Raw genomic sequence first — 15,238 nt, 5'->3', positions numbered from 1 at the left:
AGTAAGACAGGCCTTTGGACTTACTTAGGAATACCACAACAGATCTGTGGCCATCTCAGTCACCAACTCCATTTGGCTGCAATCTCAAGCACTCATGCAATACATGTTTTTTTAAGAAAACTACTTCATAACTCTACTTCATATACAACCACACACCACGGGTCACAAAACACGTTTCAATCACTTTAATGACCTCAAAATCTGTACTAAAAACTAGAGGCCAAAGTTATCATGCGATACAGGAAATGAGCAGGAGCGATCAAGAATATCACCAACATCATTTTAAGTTCTCTGCAGAGCATGGTGGTTTTTAGATAAAACTCCCTGTGATGCTCAGAAAGAAAAGGAAATAATGCAGGGTCTTGGCCAATTTTAGGGGAAAATTCCTCTGGACTCCAAAGCTAACAATTTGTTTAATAATGATCACTGGAGTTTGAGTTTCTTTTCAAAAAAATACACTTAAAGCTATATGGACTCTCATGGGGTTGCCAGGGCTAGAAATGTTCTAAAATTCTTTTAACCCTCTGCATATTATCTGGAAGAGAGGAGTTTGTATTTGCTTTTGGATATTTGGACTTCATTCACTTCCACAGGAATAGAGTAACCTCATTTAATTCAACAGAAGTTATCTGTGCAGCAATAAACAAGATACTACTGGGCCAGTCCCTTGTGGTTTCATCTGTTCTGACAAGGAGACAAGCAAGAAGTTAACAATTTAAACTATTATGTGCAAAGATGTATACCAATAGCTGTCCCATTACCACAGCTAACCCCCCCTGCCTTGACTATGCAAAGCCTATGATTTGGTTTTGTAGAGTTTTCAGGATACGTGTTTTGGAAAGTTCCTTGTTTTGTTTTCACTGTCAAAGGAATGATTTTATTAACATTCTGCTAACAACCCTTTGCACTACCTGAGGAGGTTTATTCAGTTAGCACAGGACTGTACTACTAATAGAGCTAGGATAAAACACCTGGGCGGGGGGAGGAGAAGGCCAAGATCCAGTACTATCCATTCAAACATAGCTTTAGGAGCAAGTTAAAAAGGCAGGGGGAAAAGACATATGCATCCCTATCTGACTTCATATTGTTACAGATGGCATTGTAGGCAGTCTACTACAGTCTTTATTAGCTATATCCAACAGATATAGAAAATAAGTTCACACCCCATCTTCACTGTTACGCAAATCTTTCATGAGGTCTCATGTACTTTTTATATTACTAAAGCAGTATCTTTATCTGTCATACATTCTGTGCATTTGGGGAAATAATCTGTTTTACCAAATGTCACTAACAGTACCAATATTGTCTTTTTACCTCCTTTTACTTTTTTTTTTTTAATGGCAATTCTGGTATGCCACAGTGAAGAAGTGTCTCAGTTCTGACAGGAAACTATGCATAGCTAAATTGGCAGAAAAACAGAAACTAAGTTGCTGAAACATCTTTCAGTCTCACAGATCCTGGTGAAGAGATAAAAAAGCAGGAACGTGTAAAAGGAACCATAGGTTCTTTGCTTACCGCATTTAACTCTGTTTAAAAGTTACTGAAAAAAAGCATGGCATGAGTAACTTTATACATTAGAAGTGATGATACAACCTGTCAGCTCAAAGGTACTTCCACCACTCATTTCCGAAAACATTCTGTAGACTCCCATGCAATTCAATATAGACAGGAAAGGCTCCTGATGCAGGATGTGTGTGCCTATAGCACATCAGCAAACATGCCTGTCGTTCACCATCTCCCTTTAGATGCTAAGTGTGAATCATACTTCCCAGGTATACCAAAGGGACATCTGCAAGTTTGATAGCTGTGACCTTTGTGAGCAGCAGGGACTGAATCATTGACCTACACAGCTCAATTCCTAAGTCTTTACAATGTGTTTGCTATATACTATTGTAGCTGACCACTGTTACAGACGTATTCTCTGTAGACTATGGGTAGAAACAGACATACAATACATGGCATGTGTAAATTACTATTCAGTGTGTTTTCTGATTATTCACTCCATAGTTAAAAGATTAATAGCTTTCAAAACAAAACCTATTTAAAAGAAGTCTACATGCATCACATTCAGGCATACCACCTGCAACACAGAGAAGCAGCATCCTCCATATTAAGGATCAAGAATCACAGATTCTATTCCCAGTTTTGGGAAATGAGTTTATCTTTTAAACTGATAACCCAGCCTGATTTAGGCATTCTGAAAAACAGCACAGTAGTGTGGGAAAGGCTGTGGATGTTGAGGGGGTGAAGGAGATGTACTCAAGACCTGGATTCTGGGGATACAGACTATGCTATACCATAGATTTATTCTGCAGTGCATCCAGGTCTCTTGGTTCTCTGTAATGACACAGGTTCACTTTTCTTCCCAAGGGAATCAGAGCAAGAAAAATGGTGCATGGCCAGGACTCACTCCACTATAGGGCTGAAGCAGAGCTGGGATCTGCACTGTCTGGGAAGCACCCTGCAATTCCATCACTTGGCAATGGACACAGAGATCTAACATCAGTTCTTTAATAAATCATATTAAAAAAAGGGGGGTGTGTGTGTCAAACTGTTCTTCCAACTGATTTTTGTATTGGGATTTATGTTGTTAGTCAAGATTAGTAAATTGCAGCAGAATATAAGAAAGAAATTAATTTTTAACTCTGTCTCATCTTACACATTTCAAGGCAATTTCTCCTTCACTGGAACGGCTTTCTGTTGAACTGCTGTGTCTCATGCATTTCTCTGCCATTAGGAGTGAATGACCACATTCTCACCAGAAAGACCATTTAAACCAGCTCTGCTAGTATCTCTATTTTGCATACATCTAAATACCTTAATAGTAGTGTATAGCATGCAAAATGTGTTTAAAGCCTAATGCCAGACATAGACAATTCTAAATAACTTCTACTCTGAAAAGTATAATTGTTCAGGTAAGAATGTCAGAGAAAAGGAAAGTAATACAAGAGGAAACTGGAGGAAAATATCAAAGCTTCACACAATTCAGTTATATGCAATAATTCTGAATCACATTTGGCTTTTTTATGCCGTTGGGATAAAAAAAGGTGATTTTCTTTTTTCCTACATGTGAGAGAAGAATTTGCAGTTCTTTCACATCAATAAGAGCTATTCTTTCCAGGCTATATTTTAGAGAGAAAGAAGAAGAAGAGCTATCGATGGATGAGACTGAACTTTGACCTTTTAAAAGAGCTAACCTATGAAGCCAAACGAATGATTGAAGGAGTAGTTTATGAGATGCGGATTTATGCTGTGAATTCTATTGGCATGTCCCGGCCAAGCCCTGCCTCACAACCCTTCATGCCAATTGGTGAGTTCTACCTATTATGTTACTTCTAGGACAAAACCAAGACAGGACAATTTTCACCTCTTCTCTTCAACTGCCCTTATACCGAAAAAGAACGTGTTAAGAAAAAGGCTATCGATTATATCTATATTCTATATTTAATCAACCTTTTCATTTGTTATCTTCCTCTTCTCTATCTCTCATTCCCCTTCCTGAGAAGCACAGAGGTTCCAGTTTCATGAAATTGCTGATGAATTTTTAGTTGTTATAATTAGAAGTGTGAGAGTCAAGCTGGATCTGGAAAGGAGGAGAACTAATTGACAGAAATTTCCCTGTCCCTCTCAGCTTCTCCCATTCCTTTATGGGTGCAAATATCACAGTATCCCACCCAGTACTTCCTTAATCCTGACCCTCTCCACAGCTAAAAGGATAGCTGATTAAGAAAATATTTGAGGAATAATTTTCTATAAATAATCCTTCCCAACACAGCAGTGCAGTGTCTCCTGCAGTCCCTGAGCAAGGAGTAAACTAAAGGAGTCCTCAGGAAAACTGCCTGCTAAGAGCTTTAGAAAGACGACCCACAAAAATACAAATAGCTGAAGATTAAAATGACTAGAGTTGCTAGATCTACAAATATCAGCAAAGGGGGACAGCCTGCTGAAGGAGATAATGTAAAAGCAGATGATGCAGTGAATGGGTCAGAAGGAAAGGATGAACTGCAAGAAGGGTCTCCTAATTCTGGATTTCAAACACACAACGGCTGGTCTGCAACAAAAGAGGGCAAATGGAAACCATCAAGCGGAGCTACTGATAAAAAAGGTCCAAAGTTTTCATGGGATAGGCAGAGTTTTACTTGATTAAGGATAAAGTTCACACTTACTGCTTCAGAGAAGAGGTTTGGGGTTTTGATCGTGTGCTGTGTGGTTGTGTATGCTCCGAACTGCCTTTGCCTCCTATGTGCTGTTCATAGTCCTTGCTGCCATTTGAATATGAAAAATTTTGACACAGTTACAGAAAGGAAACTGGGTGATATTTTTGTAATTTTTTTTTTTTACAATAGCTTTGCAAATTAAGATAAATTTCAATCAGTTGCACAATTTATAAATCTGTTTAGCTTAGTTTATATATGAAATATTTCTAATATGTAAAATCTGTTATGTATATTCAAAAGATGTTCAGTTTATAATACATGTACACAAAGTACGCCAAACATACATTTCTTTAACATGATTGCTTTTATGCCATGTATACTAAATTTTATGTTCCAGCACTCTAAATGTAATTTTGAAAAATTTATCTTTCTGTTTGCTTTTAGGAATCAATGAGTTCACAGTAGCATTTGTGTGTATTTGGGATTCTCCAGTAAGGGCTCTTCCTGATTGTTTTTTAATTAGTAGACAACAGTCATGCTTAAGGTGACTGAATTTAGCTAGTGGTCCTTCTGAACTATGGATTTAAAAAGAGCCATGACACTCCTGTTCTGAAAAGATATGAAATAGCTATACATAACTGAAATATTTTTGTCAGCCCCAAAATATTTTTCTCAGGCATGTCTCTATTACAAATGCACAAATCAGTACTAGTGTTTCTGTAAACATGTAGTCATAACTTTTGGTCATTTTCTCCACTGTTAGAAGAAAATGAGTGAAGTCAAATTTAGCCACTGATGAATTTGGTCCTCTGACTACGTGAATTTTGTCTAATTACAGTCAGGGTGTAAATACAGCATACAAATTGTATGCATTTTTATTTCTAAACTTTTCTGCAGACTTCTGCTGACAATTTGACTCCCTTCTACAACCCTTCTTTTTTCATTGGCTTTTACTTATGAGGGAGCACACGTGAATAGGAACTACCATCTTAACTTCTTGTTCCCCTCGCTGTTATAGGAATCTTATGCTGCACTTCTATTAAATGAAGTATTAGCTGTTACATTTTAAAACTGAGCTTCAGCTAAATTTATTTTATTAAAACAGATAGTGGTATATAATTCAGCTGCTAATCACTCCTTCTGTAGCCTTTGAATTCTCACAGTTACATTGCTATTTCTCAGAATTTACTTCTATGTATTTCCTTGTAGCTCCTCCAAGTGAACCAACCCACTTTACAGTAGAAGATGTTTCTGACAGCACTGTTGCTTTGAAGTGGAGACCCCCTGAGCGGATTGGAGCTGGGGGATTAGATGGTTATATTGTGGAATACTGCAAAGATGGATGTAAGTAAGCACAAGTACTAGGCAGCAGCAACTGAACATTATTAAAATACTACAATTGCAGTAGCTTCACTGCAATAGCCCAATAAATTAACCATATCCAGTATCATTAAATTTGAACTCTAATCTATGACTAACATCCATGCCAACCATCACTAGACTTACCACGATACGACTGTAAAACCATGAGTCACATCAACCATAACATCATCTTCACAATCATCATAAACTTTAATACAGAAAAGTACTACAAAAATACCAGTGCTGTTCTATAGTCACTACTATATTTTTGCAGCATTCACAAATTGTGTATTCCTTAAAACCGATATAATAACATGACTGTAACAACATCAGTCAAACCTTCAAGTAGCTGATACCTTATCACATCTAATACTTGTGGTCTGATAACAAAAAGTATAACTGTACCATATCTACAACACTCAATTTGCTGCAATGCTAAAACACAACATTTATGTCATAAAAATCAGATAAATTTATAATCACTTAAATCATGAAATTTTCACTGACACTAAACTCAATTGCCATATAACCTAAACTAGGGTTTTTACAGGGTATAATCTATTCAGAAATATATTATAGTCTTTAATGAGATATCATCATGGAATTACCAGAATCCCTATGTCATCATCATAGAACAATGACTTTATCAGTCATACTCCTGTGTCATTAGAATAACTAAGGAAGCCCCAGGAATTCTATTCTACAGTGTCAATTGAGAAATTAATAATAAATTCCAACAGTTATGTGGTTTGTTATTATTTTCAGCATATGTGGCTCCCACCAAACCATTTGGACACCCACAGAAGATATACTTATTTGAGAAAAGCTTCACTTTCTTGCTAAAATTACTTCCAAAATTCTCTCCCCCTACCCTCTTGCTAATGAAAATAAATTAGAGAAGCCCCACAGCTCTAAACTCTATAAAACAGAATGCCAAAGGAACTACCCAATGATGATTCCCTTACCCTTAGCTATTTTGAGTAACAAAATGTACATATTCCTTAACTCTATGTATAAACACATCTTCTAGATCCAGAGGTCTTTTTCCAGCTTAGTTTATTCCCTTTTAAGTGTAGTATTGCATGTTAAAATCATTTTACCCTAAAACAAATTTACTTTCAATTGTAGACAAGGCATCAGTTTGGAAAAATAATATATTATTACAATATGCAAATCCTGTACTTGCAGCTACAGAATGGATTCCAGCTCTTCCTGGTCTAACTGAGCGCACATCTGCACTGATTAAAGACCTGGTCACAGGGGACAAACTTCAATTCCGTATAAAGGCTATAAACTTGGCTGGTGAGAGTGGAGCAGCAATAATCAAAGAGCCTGTTACTGTTCAAGAGATCCTGCGTGAGTATCTATACTGAATAAATCTTATTAATTTCCTCTGGTCAAAATTCTAATCATGTACGCATGAAGAAAACCTCTGGGACAGACAAGCCTGTGTTGCCTTCTGAGAATACCACCCAAACAACTCTTCCACTTTGACTAGGCACCCAGTATCTTCTGATTCTGAGAACATTACTATACTGTCCAATATTTCTGAAACATAGCTCTTAAAACAAAATCCTACTTCTTACTTTCAAAATATGGACATTTCACCTCTTGTAATGGCACTGTCAGCATTTAAGAAACACTTTTTTTTAACATTTAGCACTCTGCTGGAAAAGCTGTTATATTACTGCAAAATAACAGCTGCATCGGCTACAGCAAGACATCTGTTTAAATAAAAGCAGTTATCTGTACTTGATTGTCCTAGGTTATTAATTAACACCCTGTGTATCACCCAACAGCAGTAGATTATAATTCATTTGACTGGAGTCCAAAAGATATCAAGAGCTGCTAATAGTGGATTCCTCAACCTTGACTCATACGAAGTGTCTGCCAGAGTCTCACTGACAGTAAAATGACTCGGTGTAAATGAAACGAAGTTGTAATGCATCTCAAAACCAAATGGACATTAAGACAGATACTCCAACTTTATGTTAAGAAATTCTTTCTGTAAATGGCTAGGAACAGAATAAGGAACACATGGAGAACATAGAAAACTTTCCAGTGAGGTAGAGGAAAGCAGGAACTAGATGAAAAAACATGCACTAAGGTCCTCTCTTTGTTAGCAGTAAGCAAGCTGCTACAATGAGACTCCACTCCTTCCACCTCAAAGAAAGAACTATAACTGAATGACTGTAGAAAGGTAAAGGAAATCCAATGATTGCTCTACTTTCTGAGTAAGTCCATAAATATCTCCAAATGGCAATTTACAAGGAGCTGCAGTATCAATATAGCAATAGATTAATCATAGTCTATAATCACTCTTTTACTCCGATACACCCTTTGTCCCATTCCTTCTATTGAACTGATACAGTTCTCCAAAGAAACAAAGTCCACGTAGAAGGTTCACATCCAAAGTCACCCAAATATGTCATTTCAGACACAAGTTTCACAAATCCTGCTGTCATTGAAACCTGCTCAGTTGTAAATATATAACTGAGATTTTCTACTAAATTTGTATCCAATAGTCAAATAAATTTGAAAGTACTTAGAGAATTAACTACTCCCTAACTGAATAAACAGTGTTTGCACAACTTTCTTACACTTACAAGTGTCCAAGCCTCTCCTCTTTGGTGTTTTGTCTTATTTGTGCTATAAGTAATATTTCAAACCATCAAAAGCTGTGTATTTAATGTACTAATGCTTAAATGCAGAGCGACCCAAAATCTGGTTGCCACGCCATCTCAGACAGACTCTGGTGAAGAAAGTGGGTGAGACAATCAATATTGTTATCCCTTTTCAGGTATGTATTGGTTTCTAGTTTGTCATGGTTATTTATCATTACTTATCTAAAGTACTTTCCTTTATGCAAGTTCCCTTCGCTTCACTGCTTAAGCAATATTACATAAAGTATGGCTGATGATTTAAAAAACCCTCTCAAACGTTAAAGAAAGGGGAAAAAAATATTACTTTTCTTTCAGTCACAATTTTTTTACAGTCACAGTTTCTTCCATAATCCCTCCTTTTGGGGAAGAAGAAAAAGTAAGTGCTGTAAGTAAATGCAAGCCCATTCTTGCTTATTGACCATAGGATGCATCTTAAAGAGAGAAGTACACAAAAGCATAAGAATTCAAGTAACTACTCTTCTGGAGCCAAGGTACATGATGTTACTGGGCAAATTCTTTGTGAAAAGTGTGTATGTTCATTTCTGAAAGGCTGACTACAAAAATTAGAGTTTGTACTTAAACAGAGTATCACAATTGGCCCTATATAGAACCTGTGTGTTTACGAAGAATAGCTTGAGTACTACTGTACATGAGCTCAAGGTGTAAAAAACACAGCATGCCAAGGATTATCAAGAGTGCATGCATGTAACTACATATGCTGCTATGACATGCGCAAAATTGCTAAAATATACACACTGACTGACCTCAACAGTTACCCTGTCTTCGCATTTTCTACAGCAGTATAAGCAACTGTAATGACTATTTGTAAAACACCACATGCATTTTTTTCAGATGCAAGACTATAATATCAATACAGTGCAAGAATTAGTGTGTGAAAGGAAAAGGTTTTCTGAGTGAGACATAGGAAAAGAAATTGTAAATTGCAGATTCTGGCTCTGACAGAGATAGCCTCAGTAATAATAGGTATATTATTTAATCTTGTCCTCATTTATAATTTGAAGAAACTAAAATTATTCTGCTGTCCAGGGTTGACATTTATGAAAACGTAATCAATGTTATTAGTGAAGAGTTTTGAAATTCTCATGTAAAAGATGCTGCAGATATGCAAAGCATTTTTTCAGCAAGGGAACATATATGCACACATTACAGATATTCTTTTGTTTGGGCAGTAACAGGAGGAAAAAAAAAAATCTATATAAGAGCAAAATCTAAGTAAAATAAAATATATACATCTTTTGCCCTGTGGTTACTGGGTTACAGGAAAAGTTGCTTTTTCACAAAGATATATCTAATCAGTAAACAGTTGCGAACCAATACATGGAGTAACTGCCTTGAATTGCATGCTCGCACTACTTCGACATAATCACATGCTTTTTTTTTCTTTCATGTTTCTTATCTCCAAAATTGCTAAAATGGCCCCTTCACTGAGGTCTAGCCACATGCAAAATTCAAGATTTTACATCTGATATTTCTGAGTTATGTAAGTCTTAAAAAAAATAAATTAAATAAACAGATATTTTTGCTGCTTTGATGCCTGAGTTGAAGAAAATTTGCACAAAATTGGCAAGCTGTCCCATAAGCAGAAGAACAGATAAAGTTTGGTGTTTTTTAGATTTGTGTCTTATGTACCCTATATCACCATCTTCCCAGCATAATAACCCACCTCTTTTGCTTAGAGCAGCCTCATGGCAATATTCCCAGAGATTTGCCAGTTCTTTGCCCTAGTCCCCTCGGTAGTCCTAGTTGACATGTCCTCAGTTCCCTAGGCCAGAGAAAGTATGTGTAGCAGCTAATCCAGAGCTTCATTTACCCTGCCTGATCACTCAGCTGTTGCCAAACAAAACGGATAAAGACCAAGTCTTCCCTGATTTTTCCTCAGTGGGGACACTAACTGAGGTTTCAGTATTTCACCGTCATCAGTTTTCACAAAACTGTACTAAGCTCATCTTAGAGATTTCTAGTGCATTGTCAAATTTAGCTGAAATGAACCAACTGACTCAGAAGTACTTTGAGTAGCTGACGGACAGACAAATCATGTGTTGGTATAAACTCTTGTCTCCTAAAAGGTTAGGCTAACAAAAAATGCTAAAATCTATCCATCAACACCAAATTTTAGCCCGAGAACAAAACCAGAGGATTTTCATTCAAGAGGTATTTTTTGCATGAATTAAATTTGTAATAGCATTGAACTGCAGCTATAGCTACAATTCTTAACACTGCAAAACTATTTAGAATATGCAAAACTGAGGATCTTTCAAAAAAAAAAAAAGCAAAGCAAAGAGAACATTTCGCTTTACATTTTGAAAAAGCTTAAATCACTGACCATTTCTATTGAAGAAATGAATCTTGCTACTCTAAGTAGATATGATTGCAATCTTCAAATTACAAAAAGGATACAGGAGAAAACACATAAATACTGGAATTACTGTGAACCCTGAGCTAGGGAACACAGGCAGGCAGAGTATCATCTAACTAAAGTGTAAGTCAGTGTCTTCTACTATTTACAGTTTCTGTGCAACCCTCTGTGGTCACTACTGTGTCATTTAACACTGAAATTCTATTAAATACCTTGTCAAGGTATCCCAGGCTAAATGCTATTTGCAAATCTATTCAAATCTTTAGATTAAAATGTACAGAAAAAAACAAGTACAATGTTATTACTAACCCTTTTTCTGTTGAGTGTGTAAAGCAGGTGGGACATTCTGCTGAAAGGAAAGGAATCAACACATTCTTGTTTTGAAATTAACTATATGGGCATGTGATTGAAGGGATATGATGTGCTATAAGTGGATAAAATTCACAGTATTGCTGAGTAATCTTCTTGCCCATCATACATGTGTAAATATAAACATGCAAAGGTATTTAAATTCGTTCTTCCCTGGCAGTAAACTCCCTGAAGTTTCTCTAGTGTGCTATTTAGCCGCTCTGTCACTCACTGTTCTCTCTCTCTCAGATTACCTATTACACATTGCAGAAATCCAATCCTCTGAGATATCTATTAGGAACATGCTTTCTATCTGTTTATGCTTTTCACAGTCTATAAATATAAGAGTATATGAAAATCAACACTTTGAACACTTGCAATCTTTCACTGGCACTCACAGCACCTCAAAAAAGGAGGTACTGCAAGTTAACATATCTGATCAACCACACTCGAACATGAGCAGTAGCAAAGCCCAATTTATAGTCAAGATATTTCTTATGATAAAGATAAAGCTATGGTTTCTCATGCCTGTTTTTGCCAAGACGTTTAGGGCCAGATCCTCAATTCACCTCATTACTAAATCCATCAAGAGCTACTGAATCTTGTAATCAGTCTGAAAATCTAGCCAAGTATTTGTCTTGATAAATTAGAAATTTAAATTAAATTTCCATATAATTATACCATTTTAAGTAGATTGTTTTTACTTTGAAAGTATTCCCCTAGCCAAAATTTTCAAGCAGGATTCTCATATAATTTTAAAATATACACATACGTGGAAAGTAAAATAGAGTCAATTCTTATTAAGTCAAGTTCACCGATGATCAGACATAGATATAGAAAAAAAATAAGTAAATATGCAACCACCACATCCTTTAACTTGTTCAAGAATTTCTATACCATCCAGCTGAAGAAGGGAAACCATGTCTTCCTCTAACAGGTTTTTGTAAGGGTTCTATGAAATGAGACCAGGGTGAAGGTACACTAGAACTGGACAAAATAATCTTGTATCTATTATTTCAGAGCTATAGGCCTGAGGTGGCAGCCTAAGCAAATCTGACTGCTGGCTTGCATGGTCTCACTTTCCCTCCCCACCCATTTGAGTTACTCCTGGCATTCATCTAGCCCTGCGCTGCATTGTTTTACCATGTTAATCTGGCAGAAACTTAAAAAAAACCACTGAGTTATTTTCTGCTAGATTGAGTATAAATACAGTTAATAAATATGATAAGGCCCTTTTCTGTTTTCTTGGGATTCTTGGTTTGGAGCTGTACTGTGGAAGTAATACTCAAACAACTTTTGAAGAACTAAATATTATCTACCAGTTTTCCTGGAACCGACTGAGTGACAGTGATGTAAACCACAGATATCTTACTGATTCCCCAACGTCATCCTCCATGGGTATAGCAACACTGACTGCTTAGGTTGACAGTCACCAAAAGAATTTTTGCAATGCATAAAAAACTGTACAGTAAGTTTCACATCCCAAGACTTCAAGATTATAGCAATTTTTCAAAAGATCTTAAAAATACCTGGGGATAGCGAATCAAATGTTTTAAGAAAGGGGGGGGGGGGGGGGGGGGAGCTAATAAACTGCTCTGATATTAAAGACTTCTGTTACTTAATAATAGAGTGAGCCAGATCAACTGTTGGCTTCACAGATGCCTGCCTGGGAAAGAGTACCAGACCAGCACAAGTATATTTTTTCTGGATTTGTTCTCAATATAATTTCAGTCTCTTCTCTAACTATAGCTAAGCGGCATCGTCAGGGCATGGTGCCACTAAACCACACAGATAGGAGCAAATATTTGTCTGCAGGAAGAAGAAACTGGAAAGGATTTAGAGAGTTTAGTATCTCAACTCTGCATATTAAATCAGGCTTTCTAGACTTACAGATCACTAAAAAAAAAACAGAAAAATGAAAAATTGAAATCTATTATAGCCTAAAAAATTCCTTTTTTTCTCTTCAGGGTAAACCAAGACCCAAAATAATTTGGATGAAAGATGGTCAAACTCTAGACTCCAAAGATGTGGGAATTCGGAACAGCAATACGGACACAATCCTTTTCATCAGAAAGGCAGAACTTCATCACTCAGGAGCATATGAAGTCACTCTTCAGATAGAAAACATGACTGATAAAGTTACAATAACAATGCAGATCATAGGTAAGAGCCTAACAACATCAAATTAAGCATATCATACAAAACAAAACAGTGGCCATACTGAGGCAATCCAAAGATCCAACTACCTCAGAAATCCTCCTCTGACAATGGTTGATAGCAGATGACTAGGATAAAGCTCAGAGCAGGGCTAGCATGTCACTTTATTTTCCTAGTATATTTTTCCAGCTTGAAATTATTTGTGTCCTAGAGACTTTTGGAGGGAGAGGGATTATCTGTGTGTCCCATAGCTCTCGAGGGATTTTTTTTCTTGCATGATTTTATCCAGTCAGTTTTTTAATCCACATCTAGTTTCAGAATTGAAATAACCTTTAGTAAGGAATTTCAGTTTAAGTGCATGTACAACTACCTGTTTGGTTTGTTTTGAGTCTCTCTCCTCATAATCTCATTTGATATCCATACAGTTTTGTGTCAGAAAAAACATGAATAAGCATTTATTCACCTTTTCCATGCTACTGATGATTTTGTAGCCTTTAGTCACACTCTCCTCATTTAACTTTCTCAAGTTTTAGATACTTTGTCTATTTTCAAAAACATTCCATATCTTCGATCATCTTTATCACTCTTCTTTCTACCACTTTAAGAGTGATAGAAAGAATTTGAGAGTTCTGGTGTTCTTGGGAGTAGCCATATTGTCCTCAAGGAAGGAAATACAAATCTTATAATGGATATACTCTTATCGCGTTTCTTCAACAGATGAGGACATTGAAGGTAAAAATCATTGCACTAATATACCTCTACTGTTGCGAGAATTAGAAATGACAAGACACAGTCCTGTGAAGTTGGAAAATTCATGTTTAATGCCTTACTCTATTAAGAGTGTCTAGTTAGCTTGAGGCTTCGTGGAGGCTTATTCTCTATTATACAATTTCTAGTCTCTTGTCTAGTGTCATTTTAAAGAAATGCACTGCCAGTGTCCTGGTTTCAGTAACTTCTCTTGGGATTTTATGAGATATATTCCAAGATCTTGCCTACTCAGATTTCACTAATATTTAGCCAGAGCTTTTCTGGTTTTCCTCATTACAGCTCTATGTAACATTCTTGATAATTATTTTTATTTACTGTCATCCCAAATTTCCTCCAACGTATCAATACATTTTTAGAAAATGTATTTTGGCACAAAAAGAGTATTTAAACATAACTCCTTATGCTTTGGAATTAAAGATATAATGCTGACTGTATTCTGCTTAAAGTTTTATAAAATAATGTTGGCAGAATGGGTATGCAGTGGTGCCAACAGCAAACAAGACAGGCATAACAAATTGGAGCAAATACATCTTAATACCACAAGTTGCTTCCACTCAAGAGGATGGCTGCAGTTCTGCAACAGCAAAATAAGTAAATGGCCGCTAAAGCAAAGTAAACCCAAGGGACTCGGATAAAGGAGAGTAGTGCACCCTACACACCAAAATACCTTTCTAAAACTGGTTAGTGACTCTAGATTCTAGCACATTGCTCTTACAGCACAGTACCAAGTATCTTCCACCCATTGTTTGGTACTGTAGAAAGGCATAAAACCACATACATGTACCATTGTCAAAGAGTTATGTCATATAAAAAATGAAAAAAAGCAACTAATCTTATTACACAGATTAATACAAGTCAGAGTTGGAGGACAGGCATTAAACTTCTTACTTCTTGGGCAGCTTGCTCAACTGAAAAAGAATAAATACATTTAATTTAATTCCTGGCCCAGAATGGGCTTGTAACATATGCAGATACTTCTGCAACCAAGGCATCTACTCCGGTTCTTGATTCTGTCACTCTTTCATCAGAACTACCTCTTTTCAGTTCTCTCAACAGCACTTTTTGCTCTCCAGTTTTTATATTCTCTTGGCAGGAGAGAAATATGGGTGATTCAGGCACTCTTCCTATACTACTAGTAATGCTTTAGGTGCTGTAGAATGGCATGCTGAAAAGCCAACCCAGCTTTCAGAGATATAATAAATCAATCAGTGATCTTTTGAGGTGTCTGTTCATCAGCTAATTTCCCTGGGCAAAAGTCTACTTGATGAAAGAGTAATGCTTGGAGCTTCAGCCATTATCTTTTTTGGAGTAAGGCAAGAATGCAGGTAACCAAAAGCTCTGCCACTATGATGAGTCACTATCAGTTCCAAACAGGAGAAAACACTTCTATTACTGCCATCACCTGC

The 15,238-nt window shown here is 36.5% G+C and overlaps 1 protein-coding gene across 1 annotated transcript in view; it reads left to right on the top strand.

Moving 5' to 3' along the window:
- MYBPC3 (myosin binding protein C3) overlaps window positions 1–15,238 on the top strand; it is a 62,023-nt gene that overhangs the window by 36,340 nt on the left and 10,445 nt on the right. The window contains exons 25-29 of the mRNA XM_075030852.1: window positions 3,122–3,310; window positions 5,367–5,501; window positions 6,708–6,875; window positions 8,231–8,319; window positions 12,875–13,070. Of these exons, the coding sequence (XP_074886953.1) occupies window positions 3,122–3,310; window positions 5,367–5,501; window positions 6,708–6,875; window positions 8,231–8,319; window positions 12,875–13,070 (777 nt within the window). The remainder of the gene's footprint in view (window positions 1–3,121; window positions 3,311–5,366; window positions 5,502–6,707; window positions 6,876–8,230; window positions 8,320–12,874; window positions 13,071–15,238) is intronic.

The sequence above is a fragment of the Buteo buteo genome, chromosome 6 (assembly GCF_964188355.1).
Source record: "Buteo buteo chromosome 6, bButBut1.hap1.1, whole genome shotgun sequence".
NCBI lineage: Eukaryota > Metazoa > Chordata > Aves > Accipitriformes > Accipitridae > Buteo > Buteo buteo.
This window is presented reverse-complemented; position numbering and strand designations above follow the sequence as displayed.